This window comes from Sinohyriopsis cumingii, chromosome 8 (assembly GCF_028554795.1).
Source record: "Sinohyriopsis cumingii isolate HCF-2022 chromosome 8, ASM2855479v2, whole genome shotgun sequence".
NCBI classification, from domain to species: Eukaryota; Metazoa; Mollusca; class Bivalvia; order Unionida; family Unionidae; genus Sinohyriopsis; species Sinohyriopsis cumingii.
In genome coordinates this window covers 24,875,549-24,888,343 of record NC_142968.1, presented here as the reverse complement: position 1 = coordinate 24,888,343, position 12,795 = coordinate 24,875,549, and the positions used below count along the sequence as shown (strand labels likewise).

Sequence of the window (12,795 nt, the reverse complement as noted above, 5' to 3'; positions counted from 1 at the left end):
AGAGATTATACAGAAACTATTATTATTACCAATTTGGTTTTATTGTAGCTGACTGTGTTTGAAGCTGATTCTGACTGTTATTGTAGCTGATTGTGACTGTCGCTGTGATTGTGTCTATGAAGTGTGATTGTCAATGTGACTGTGAATATGACTAGAGCGGTCTGAAGCTGTCCGAAGCCATCTAAAGTTGCTTAGAGCTATCTGGAGTTTCCAGAACATTTAATGCTATGTGCTGTCTATACGTATATATGTACGTATGTCTGTGCCACGGACGTAGACGTAGCAAAATTGAAAAAGTGCTGCATGCTGTCTGTACGTGTAACGTATGACTGTACTCGTAATGGATTCATAAAGGGTGCAAGCGGTCGATAAGAGTGTGGACCAACCCAAGGAATCGTGCGACTGTACAAGGGGTCTAGAAGTATACGTTTGGATCAACTGTTGTTCCATTGCATTTTTTTATATCCATAAGATTTTTTGAATCTTCGTTATGTTCATAAGATTATTTTGAATCTTAGTTGTGTTCTTATGATTATTTTGAATCTTAATAGAATTCATATTCGAGATTATGTGAATCTCTTATTGTGTAAAATACTCTTTGAAGCGTATGTGCAGTCCATGAGGTTTCTTGGATCTGTACTTCATTTTGATTTAATATTTTTGGTTTATTTTCGATGTATGAATGTTGTGAAGAGTGATTTGAGTAAATCGTTATGCTGAGAGCGTGAGAGGTTCATTGTATTTTTACATCATATATTTATCTTTATTAATTCATTGATAAATTTTCATCTTTCTCACATTGTGTTTGTCTTATTCATTTAGTCCAAAGACCCACTCGGTTTCTCTTCTGCGACAATGGTGTCAGAAGTGGGATCTTTTGATTAAGTGAATCGTCATCATATTGTTTGTGAAAGTCTACACATAGTGTTTATATTCGAGTGTGACCTTCTTGACAAGATAATCATCAAGTAGGTGTTTATTTTGTTTAGTAGTTCTAGGTCTGTGGGTCTAGTATAAATACTTATTCATTTTTGTTTTGGCTGCCTTCATTAGGAAAAGTTTCTTTTGTAAAATTAAATCTGTTTTGTTACTATTAATCATGTCATCCTTTAAGGACTTGGTCGCCTTAGGCAAAGAACTTGGGTATGAGGGAGAAAGTTTGAGGGAATTTATTATGGAAGAACAAACCCTGGAGAGGGATGAAAGGGTAAGGGCGAGGGAATTAGAAAAGGAAGAACAAGCCCGGCAGAGGGAAACAGAGGAAAGGCGGGCAGAATTAGAGAAGGAAAAGATAGAGTTAGAAAAACAGGCCGATAGGGAAAGGATAGAATGAGAAAGGGGAGCTGAGAGGGAGACGATAGAGTTAGAAAAGCAAGCAAGGTTAGAAGCTTTGGAGGTAGAAGAAAGATTAAGGCAACGAGATCATGAACGCAAGGTAGAGTTAGCAACAGCTAGAAAAGGAGAACACGATTCTGCCTCTAGTAAATTAAAGGGTCCCAAACTACCCCCCTTTGACGATGAAAAAGATAACATGGATAGTTATCTTCATCGGTTTGAGCAGTATGCCGAGAACCAGAAGTGGAGTCGAAATGACTGGGCACTGCATCTCAGTGCTTTATTAAAAGGTAAAGCGCTGGATGTGTACTCGGGACTTCCTAGAGACGATGTGTTCAAATACGACGTCCTGAAGGAAGCACTTCTAAAAAGGTACGAGCTGACTGAACAGGGTTTTCGTAAAAAGTTCAGGTGTAGCAAGCCCGAGAAGGGAGAAACCTTTGATCAGTTCATCGTTAGAATAGCGAACTATTTTCAGTGGTGGATTGAATGCGGCAAAGCGGTGAAAACGTTTGAAGGGTTGACTGATTTCTTGCTCAGAGATCAATTGTTGAACACAGTTGGGCGGGAACTAAGTCAGTTTCTGAAAGAGAAAATCTATTCAAACGTACAGGATATGGCTAAACAAGCCTATTTCTATGCCGAAGCTCATGGGGGAACCCAGAACGTGGTTTCAAAAGATTGTAATTCTGGAAACCAGTCTACGAGACCGATGCCTAGGGAGCTTGTGAAATCAGCGGAGGCAAGTAGGTCAGTTAGGGATACAGGTCGTCAGGGTATACAATGTTTCTTGTGTAAGGAATGGGGTCATATTCAAGTAAAATGTCCTAAAAGAAAGGGACTTATGCATAAGGTAGCCGTGGCTATACAGAATAAAAGTATATCTGGTAATATGGTGCAGGTAGAACCAGGTATTCACACACTTGGCACGTGTCTTTTTCCGAAGCGCCAGTACCAACCGCGAGAGGTTTCGTGAACGGTCGAGAAGTTGTAGCATTACGTGACACTGGTTGCATGGCTGTAGTGATCAAACGTAGTCTCGTGCAGGATAACCAAATGCTCTGGTGGGAGTCCCCATGCATGCTACTCGATCAAACGATCGGACGCATTCCCGGTAGAAACACCTTTCTTAACCAGAACTGTAGATGCCCTTTGTATGGAAAACCCTATTTACGATCTGACGATCGGTAATGTTGAAGGTTCCCGTCTTCCAACCATAGCAGATTTCAGGATACCTTTGACCCAGGCAGTCGAAATGCGAGCGCAAACCAGGCGAGAGAAAAACGAGTTTCAGAAATTAATAGTTCCTGAATCGATCTCCGGAATTTCGCGTGATGAATTCAAACGAGAACAAGAACGTGACGAATCCATCAAAACGGTGATTGAGAAAATCGCATCTGGCGCAATTAGACACTGCAAGGGTGGGGGCAGCTCGAGATTCATTCATAGGAATGGGCTAATTCATAGGGAGTTTATCACTCCGGAGGGTAAGAGGTATTGGCAAGTGGTCGTACCCCAGAGATACAGATCTCAAGTACTTAGGGTGGCCCATAAGTCTAGCATGGCAGGACACCTAGGTAAGGCAAAGACCACGAGTAGAGTAGTCGCTGAATTCTACTGGCCTGGTGTTAATGGCGATGTCACACGGTTCTGTAGGTCTTGTGACGTATGCCAGAAAACCGTATGTAAGGGAAGGGTTACAAGGGTGTCCTTGGGACAGATGCCATTAATAGATACACCGTTTAAAAGAGTGGCGGTGGATATTGTAGGCCCAATACAACCAGTTACCGAAAGGAAGAACCGGTATATTCTTACTCTTGTGGATTACGCAACCAGATATCCCGAAGCTGTAACGTTACCAACTATTGACACAGAACGGGTGGCTGAAGCATTGGTTGACATCTTCAGTAGGGTAGGGGTGTCAGAAGAAATCCTTACGGATTGTGGTGCCCAATTCACCTCCGACCTCATGGGTGAAATAAGTAGGCTGTTATCAATCAAACAGCTAGACACTACCCCATACCATCCGATGTGCAATGGACTGGTAGAGAAATTTAATGGTACCCTAAAAAGTATGCTACGAAAGATGTGCGCGGAACATCCGCAAGACTGGGACCGCTATTTGAACGTGGTTCTGTTCGCGTACCGTGAAGTACCGCAAGAAAGTTTAGGGTTTTCACCCTTCGAATTGCTGTACAGAAGAACAGTTCGAGGCCCGATGCGGATACTACGCGAACTATGGACAGGTGACGTCGCGAGCGAGGAAATAAAAACTACATATCAGTACGTGTTAGATCTGCGAAAGAAACTGGAAAGTACATGCCAGATGGAATTAATGAAATCGGGACGCAGATATGCCGAGTATTATAACCGCAGAGCGCGAAATAGGAAATTTCTTCCTACTAGCACAAATAAGTTACTAGTCCAGTGGAAAGGTCCCTACGAAGTTAAGGAGGTCAAGAATGACATGGACTATAAAATTGACATAGACGCTAATTTAAAGACATCCCATGCTAACATACTTAAGTTGTACATCATGAGACAGAGCGACAATGTAGAAAAAGGGGTCTTGAATGTCGTTTGTACGGCAGTCATCGACAACGACTTGGGAGAATCAGAACACGAGGTTTCCCTTGAGTGTTGCAAGGGAAGGGGAAGATCAAGTCGATGTGAGTGCAGAGTTGACCAAAGACCAGCGTCAACAAATTAATGCGCTTTTGGTTAAATACTCGGATGTATTCACCGACAGACCAGGTTGTACAACCTTGGTAGACCTCAAAATTAAACTGAATACATCTGACCCCATTAGAATCAAAGGTTATCCGGTACCATACAACGCACGAGAAGCTGTGGACGAAGAGGTGAGTAAAATGTTAGATCTGGGGGTGACTGAACCCTCCATCTCGCCATATTCTTCTCCTGTAGTGCTAGTCAGAAAAAAAGATGGGACGAACCGATTCTGTATCAACTTTCGACAGTTAAATAAAATCACGGTGTTCAATGCGGAACCAATGCTAGATATGGAGGGTCTATTTGCGAAGTTGTCGGACAACCGATGGATTTCCAAATTAGATCTGTCCAAGGGATATTGGCAGGTACCCATTGTTCAAGAGTCCCGTACATTGACATCATTTGCGACCAGAAGGGATTATATCAATTCAAGGTAATGCCATTCGGGTTAGTAGGTGCCAGTGCCACCTGTTGTCATTTGATGCGCAAGTTGCTAAGAGATTTAGCAAGCGTTGATAGCTTTGTAGATGACATATTTGTGTACACGAATACTTGGAGTGAGCACGTGTCCGTCTTGGGGGAACTCTTCGATAGACTCCACAGAGCGAACCTCACAGTGAGACCCACTAAATGCAGTATTGGCTATACAGACTTAGATTGTTTGGGTCATAGGGTCAGTGGTTCGGGTCAGTTGAAACCTCACCCCAAGCAAGTGGGAGCGATTAGGAACTCACCTAAACCGGACAACAAAACGCAAGTTCGTTCGTTAATAGGTCTAGTAGGGTTTTATAGAAAGTTTATACCAAACTTTGCAGCCATTGCTAGCCCACTGTCTGATCTGACAAAGAAGGGGCAACCCAACAAAGTAGAGTGGGGACCACCACAAGCTAGAGCTTTTTGCGCGCTGAAAGAGAAACTAATCAGTGCACCTATATTAAAATTGCCAGATGTTAGCAAACCCTTTATTTTAAGAAAAGATGCCTCGGAAACTGGGTTGGGAGCAGTTTTACTGCAAGAACAAGATAATAATAAGTTGCCTGTAGCTTACTCGAGTAGAAAATTGCTAGCCAGGGAGAAAAACTATTCAGTTATTGAGAAAGAGTGTTTGGTTGTAGTGTGGGGAATTGGGAAGTATCATGCATATCTTTTTGGGAGAGATTTCGTTCTCGAGACTGATCACCAACCCCTATTGCATTTAAACAAAGCCAAGGTCGCTAACGCTCGATTGATGCGTTGGGCGCTGACACTACAACCATATCGCTTCCATGTAGAGGCAATAAGAGGGGTTGAAAATATAGGGGCAGACTACTTGAGTAGGGCATGATTGGAAATTTGGATAAATTTTTACCCAGTATAAAAAATCCAGATTGCAGTATTACCGGTGTAAATAGTGTAACATATCGTTAGTAGTTATTTTTCTTTTATTCTGTGAGGGTTTTAAAAAAAAAAAGTGTACATTTTTTTTCTCTTGGGGGGAGGTATTGTCACAGAATTAGGCAAAGAAATAACTTGGTTTTGTCTTAAAACTATTCGACTATTTCTCCTTGTACATGCGTACAACGTTATCTAGGGTGAATGTGTTTTTCCAGGTAAGCGACTGTATTAACATGTACCTAGCCACAGAGATTACTTGTGACGAGGTAACATGACTAACATGATATGCACGGGTATTCGACCCTGACTTGTACTCACTCTCCTATGGGTTTAAGTAAGACCAATTTCTAAAACCACACTGATCGTTTTTGGATCACTTCAAGGAGTGTTCGCTCTCCATTGTTCTCCAGCCATAGGGGTAAGTGTTAAATTTAAATTTTCATTTGATATACGAAGCTTATTCGGTTTGTAATGTCTTATCGCGTAATAATGTAATTATTACAATGCAGATTTAAAGTATTATCATATATCTGGAGATTATACAGAAACTATTATTATTACCAATTTGGTTTTATTGTAGCTGACTGTGTTTGAAGCTGATTCTGTCTGTTATTGTAGCTGATTGTTACTGTCGCTGTGATTGTGTCTGTAAGTGTGATTGTCAATGTGACTGAATATGACTAGAGCGGTCTGAAGCTGTCCGAAGCCATCTCAAGTTGCTTAGAGCTATCTGGAGTTTCCAGAACATTTAATGCTATGTGCTGTCTATACGTATATATGTACGTATGTCTGTGCCACGGACGTAGACGTAGCAAAATTGAAAAAGTGCTGTATGCTGTCTGTACGTGTAACATATGACTGTACTCGTGGTGGATTCATAAAGGGTGCAAGCGGTCGATAAGAGTGTGGACCAACCCAAGGAATCGTGCGACTGTACAAGGGGTCTATAGAAGTATACATTTGGATCAATTGCTGTTCCATTGCATTTTTTTATATCCATAAGATTTTGAATCTTCGTTATGTTCATAAGATTATTTTGAATCTTAGTTGTGTTCTTAAGATTATTTTGAATCTAATAGAATTCATATTCAAGATTATGTGAATCTCTTATTGTGTAAAATACTCTTTGAAGCGTATGTGCAGTCCATGAGGTTTCTTGGATCTGTACTTCATTTTGATTTAATATTTTTGGTTTATTTTCGATGTATGAATGTTGTGTAGAGTGATTTGAGTAAATCGTATGTTGAGAACGTGAGAGATCATTGTATTTTTACATCATATATTTATCTTTATTAATTCATTCATAAATTTCCATCTTTCTCACATTGTGTTTGTCTTATTCATTTAGTCCAAAGACCCACTCGGTTTCTCTTCTGTGACACCCCCCTTGATGTTCTTTTGAGCCGAACACCGGCAATTCATGCCACTTACATGTGAATCGTATGCAGCCAAATAAGGCGCCAGTAACAAGTTCCTATTGCCATTTTATGTACAACTGGCTTCCCACCCGTCTTTTTGAGGTTGGCTTACACTATCGTAACATAAGCCGGCTGGCCAGCTGTGTACACGTCGCTTTGATACTCATTGTTCGCAAGGCTGACACAATATTTATGAAGCGAATAATGAGCCTCAGGGTCTAGCATATACATGTTGCAATCTGGCTATTGTTCCTTATAACATGACAAAGATTATCAATTCGATGTCTCAGCTAGCTCAATCAGAAGTGTGCATGGATGGCCTGGTGAAAATAATTTCGCTCACGGAGAACCAGCTCTAACCTGTGCTTGCTATGAAGATGACTTTCAAAGGTGAATATGACTTTATTATTTAAACTGGTCGAGTCATTTCATGCCGATACTCCAGATAATCGCGTAAAGGTTAAGAAAACCATAGAGGCTCTTAACATTCAGACTAATAACCGATTTGAGAAATATGAAGGTTTATTAGCAGCCAAAAACTTCCACGTTTACCGTAACTAAACCCATTACTGAATGGAATTAAAGAACATTTTGGATTATAAAACATGCATTTTTCAAATAGGAAGATGTTTTGCCATCAAGATTCTCCAAAACATTTTTGTCAGAAAAGATGAAGATGTACAAAACCACAAAATAAGTCAGATGAAATTAATCTGACTACATTCCCATAAATTGGCATTTAAAGCCATTTCAATGTATAGAATACAAATTCTAACTTTACTCTGCTGACCTGCATTATTTTGCTACGTGGAAACATAATGAGCATAAATTTTGTTTCCTTTCAAACATTTAATTCTAAAGAATTCTAGAGCAATGTATGTGCATGCTATGCAAAGTAAACATTTCCTATCACAGTATGAAACCAAAATGCCCAATAATTGCAAGTATTAGAATCTTATCTTGCAACAAAAAAAGTTTAACCCTGAATTTATGTGTGCCAATATAATCTCAAACAAGATTTTTCAACCAACCAAAACTCCTTAAGATGATTTGGTTAAAAATTCCATCATTTAAAGACATTTACAAAAGGGTTGATTTAAATTTTGAAAAAAGACCTTCAAAATTATATGTTGTTGTATAAACAAGGACTGATTTTTCTGTAAAATCGACTGGTCTTCTTGAAGTTCAATAAACCAGTCCCCAAACCTGTATTGATACATGTGGTCTTACAGTTTCTCAATATATAATAAAAGGACGACAATTTCCCATTTCTCCTGTGTTCTATTTAAGATCTGAAACCAATGCTTCAAGCTACATGTCTTTGTGTAATAGTTTCACACCAAAGTTCAGCTCAAATTTTTCTCATTCAGGTTTCCTCCGAATATTCCAACCCCCATTTTTCACATTTGGACATTTAGGATGGAGTGTGGGTTCAGAGCAATGTGTAAGATGGAGTGTGGATTCAGAGCAATTACACATAAAACATTTGGAATCTCTTGCTACTTTAGATAGCCTACCAGCGGTCCTAGCAAATTTAAACTATGTTATATTAACTTAAACCTACACGAAATCGATAGGAAAATTATTTGTCTCAAAAATGGCAAATATTATAATCATTGTCTTTAAATCGCTGACAGACGAGATGAAACTCGACATAGATGAAACCTGACCAGGTAATTGCCATCTGCGTTAATAGTCACATTACTTCACAGATCTCAAACAATGACATCGGAAGTCCAATAGTCACGTGATATCAACAACAAACTCCTTTTTAATGTTGTACAAAATTTCAATTATATTAAATGAAAGTCTGATGCCTTTTGTAAAAATCAGAAAGAACATAATTCTCAACATATTTATTTTGGGGACAAGAAGAAATTTGGCCACTCTGATTCATCAAGCAGAGTAGTCTGGTTCCCTACTTCGTATGCTCCCTGCATGAGAGAGCACATGTCAACATAAAGTCATGTGATGCAACAAAACTCAGTAATTTGGTCTCGGAATAAATATAGAGAACTGTGTAATCTTTCGTTTTTGTATTTTTATTACAACCAGTATATAACTTTCATTTAATATTATTTTCTACAATATTTGAAAATGATAGTTGTGAGATTCTGTGTGCCTGTGTGACTAGCAATCAAAATCGTTAGTACCAGCTCAAGATTCATCAACGCATTAGTTTTATCATGTTTCAGCAGATTAAAGACATAACAATTTTAATACTCACAATTTTGGAGAAAATAAATTTTCATATCGATTTCATACAGCTATAACTCGATTTAAAAAGTTTAAGATTCCTAGTCCATCTGCTAGGTGGCTATACTTTAACACCTTGTGATGCTAGACTGGTTTTCATACCTTCCATTTAAAAAAAGACATGGATATCGAGCTGTCTGTGAAACAAAAAGTCCAAAAAATAAACAGTCACAGAAGATTACTATTTAAATATCACCGTGAGAATATTTTACAATGGTTTTTTTTGGTATTAAATATTGAAATTGTTAGGCTACATAAAATCATAGAACAATGGAAACACATCTGAATGCTTATATTTTAGTACCCAGTTACTGTAATAATGTTGATTTATCATTTAGTTTTGTTATCACTATGAATGTTTCAATAAAAAAGGGTGCTGGGAAGGCCTCGTTACATGTGGATAAACTAATTTTTTTATCTTGAAATTCTTTGTTTGGAGCAAGAATAAAATCCACATTATCCTTGACAGAGAAACCACAGTATTTTGTACTTTGATCATATGGCAAAGCCATTTCTTAGTGTTTGGATTGTCTCAACAAATATATTTATGGCATGCACCAAAATTATTAATACTGCAACCTCCTAATATTCTAGCTAGAACTCGATAAATTTAACTCATGATCAGTTCAGTTACGACTCAAGTAATTGTTTTGGGCGTCAAGTTGTGACAGAAAATTCCCTGGTTTTCACCGACTCTTGTCAATATTTGCAAAACTTAAGGACTTTTCATGGTTGGGGGAAAAAATGATCATTTCTCCCGACTTTTTCCCAATTTCCTGGTAGCGTGGGAACCCTTTGATTAGTGTTTTCAATGCCTCATCCATTTCTGCTAAAGTTTGCAATGGAAAAATTCAATGGTGATTTCACACTGTCAAAACATGGAAAGAACTCTGTAGCTGAGAGCATCAAGCAAGTTTCAGCTACAATAAGATATGGATCCCAGTCAGTGACACAGAACAGCAGATTCCTGAGCCAGAGCAGCCATGAAAATTTTTTTTTCCAAAAATGGCAAATGAAGTAGTTGTTACTTCTTTTCAAAGCAAGAAATGAACAACAAACATTATGACTTGTTTGATATATATGTATAAAATGGTGGTATATATATATATTTTATGTGTGTGTGTGAATTATAACTGCACAAGAAGGTTCAGAGTCATTAATTATTTCAAAATAATGTTTCAAGATTATCACTGTCCTGTGTATAAATCAATTTACTCTAAATGAATTATGTAACTAAACATTATATTCTGTTCCATTTTGTGAACTTTATATACAAAAATAGCAAATTAGTCTGACATAATATGAGACCAAAAATGTAAGCTGTTTGTCAAATTTATGTGGCAATATACAACAGCAGACAAGAATAAATGTTAACATATGGAAATCTGTTATGTGAAAAAACAAATATTAAGAGATCTGAATTATGTTTATTTCAATATATTACAACATTGTTACTATAACAAAATGTTTCTAGTTAGTTCATTTTCTGATTACTTTATCCTTGATTTTAGTATTATGCAACACTGAACTTGCAACATTTCAACAATAAAGTCACCAGCTATCAAATTAATTTCAGTAACTCTAAAAATTGTGTTATCACGTATGACATCCTATAAATCATTTAAAATCAGCAATGGGTGGGGACAAATTAAGACTTAGTACCTCAAGTGTTCGAAATGTGAGAAGAAAAGGTTAACGTTTTCATTTTTGAACATTATTTTGACATGTTGCACTGCCAAGAGATAAATAAACCTTTTGAGGTTCTGGTTGCTTCAACTGTTATTTTTTTAATATTTTTTATAAAGCGTTGTATATTATGTTGATGAACATGTATCTATATGGTATCTAGTAGCTGTTATTTCCACCCAATGCTTCAAGTCGAAGTGTTGTGACATAAGGATAAAGAAGCAAGAAAAAGCATAAGGCATTTTAATATTGCTGAAAATTAAATCAAGAATAATGAAGGATGTACATGAAAATCAGATTTAATACTTATTCAAACAGATCATTCAAATGAATCTGATGTCAAAAAATTTAAATCCTCCAGAAAGCATGTCTCATTTTATCCATGCATGTTAAATACAAAAAAAACCCCCAAAAACAAATGCAAAGACCTATTGCTCAAAGCACAATTACTATCGAAACACTGTATATACTGATTACAGGAGAATACTGAAGCACACACTTTGCTGATTTTCAGACAAAATGACTGAATCAACATCATGTCAATTCAAGAAAGCTGGTACTTTGAAATGATTGTCAGGTAAATAATCCCTAAATTGTTGAATTAAACAGCCCCTGCATTCTCAGTTTTAAACATGTTCGTGTGATCCCCAATTATCCATTCAGCATGAATTAATTTGACTGATGATGCTTTATGACCATCTATTACAGAATGCTGATGTTCATTTCTTCCACAATGTCTCAATGTTTAGTGGAAGTACAATTCTTATTCATCTTTGTTTACTGTAAAATCTAGACTGTTTCATCAGAGAAAAGATAGCAGTCAGTCACCCTCAATTTGCAATCAATACAGTATAAATGTTTCACACATACCAGACCAACTTCTGAAAACATTCCTGAATTTCTTAATACAAAACTATCACATTAAATACCTAAAATTTCCTTTCAGAAAACTAAGAGTGTATTGTCTGTAATTTACTGTACATTTTTTTACTAATTATTTGTTCAGGCGTACAAAAATAACTACAGGCAAAATAAACTGGTTACCACTTTCAAAATGTAACAATAGTAAATTTTTAAAAATAAAAATGGTGCACTGCCAATTTGACTAACAGCTAACTGGAGCCATGAAGATGGTCCTCAAAAGAATTTACAATGTCCAAATATCAACAATAAAAAAAGACAAGGCATTGTTACAAATATGCTCCAATTAAATATTTTTTCACATCATCATCAAGAATAAAATGTTTTAAACTAAACTATAAAGAAAAACAAAATTCAGCTCATTAAATGCTGAAGCATATAACAGTCAAATATCAGTACAAAAATAATAATGAGTGGAATATCTGTACAAAAATCAAACTGTTGACATGAACTTGTGAAGTGTTTCACTTTACTTGCTACATCAAGAGTTACTTCCCTTTGACAGTTTTCTCTCAGAGCTGTATTTATCGGCCTTTTCCCAAGTGCATGAGTCTTCTATACATCTGCGGCCCATTCCAACGACCCCTAAATAATGGAAAAAATAAAGAGGATTTTTCGATTTACCATATATACTCATTTACAAGATAAGTCCAACTACAAACTGCATAGACCTAGATCAATTGTCACATAACACACCAGCAGATCTATCTCTGTGCAGTTTGTAAGGAGTAATCAGTAGGATAAAGAACAAAGAACAGGTCAGTTGGTGTATTATGCTAAGGCAGATCAAGATGGTTTTTCTTGCTTGCCGTTTTGCCTCGACTTATAAGCGAATATATTTGGTATTGAAGTTCTATATTTTTTAAATCCCAGAATGAAATCTGATCAACTGTTCTACCTCATAAATGTAAATGTTACATGTATTTTAATGTTAAACCCTTTTGCCAGTTAATTCTTAAATATTTATCTGTGATGATAAGGATTTCATTCACAATTTTCATGTTGGGCTTTAGGCTATTTAAATACTGGATCCCCAGGAGCACTGAGTTTCAGACATTAGGGTCTGACAATTTCA

At 37.1% G+C, this 12,795-nt stretch overlaps 1 protein-coding gene and 1 pseudogene across 2 annotated transcripts in view; one reads left to right on the top strand and one right to left on the bottom strand.

The window, feature by feature from the left end:
• The first annotated feature begins 1,531 nt into the window (after positions 1 to 1,531).
• LOC149793158 (uncharacterized) lies at positions 1,532 to 5,719 on the top strand (annotated as a pseudogene).
• A 4,801-nt stretch (positions 5,720 to 10,520) lies between these two features.
• The window catches only part of LOC149793157 (sulfide:quinone oxidoreductase, mitochondrial-like), a 36,257-nt gene continuing 33,982 nt past the window's right edge, over positions 10,521 to 12,795 (bottom strand). For both annotated transcript variants that reach the window (XM_089967087.1, XM_089967088.1), the window contains exon 10: positions 10,521 to 12,305. In XM_089967087.1, coding sequence (XP_089823213.1) covers positions 12,245 to 12,305 — 61 coding nt within the window. In that variant the 3' untranslated portion in view covers positions 10,521 to 12,244. The remainder of the gene's footprint in view (positions 12,306 to 12,795) is intronic.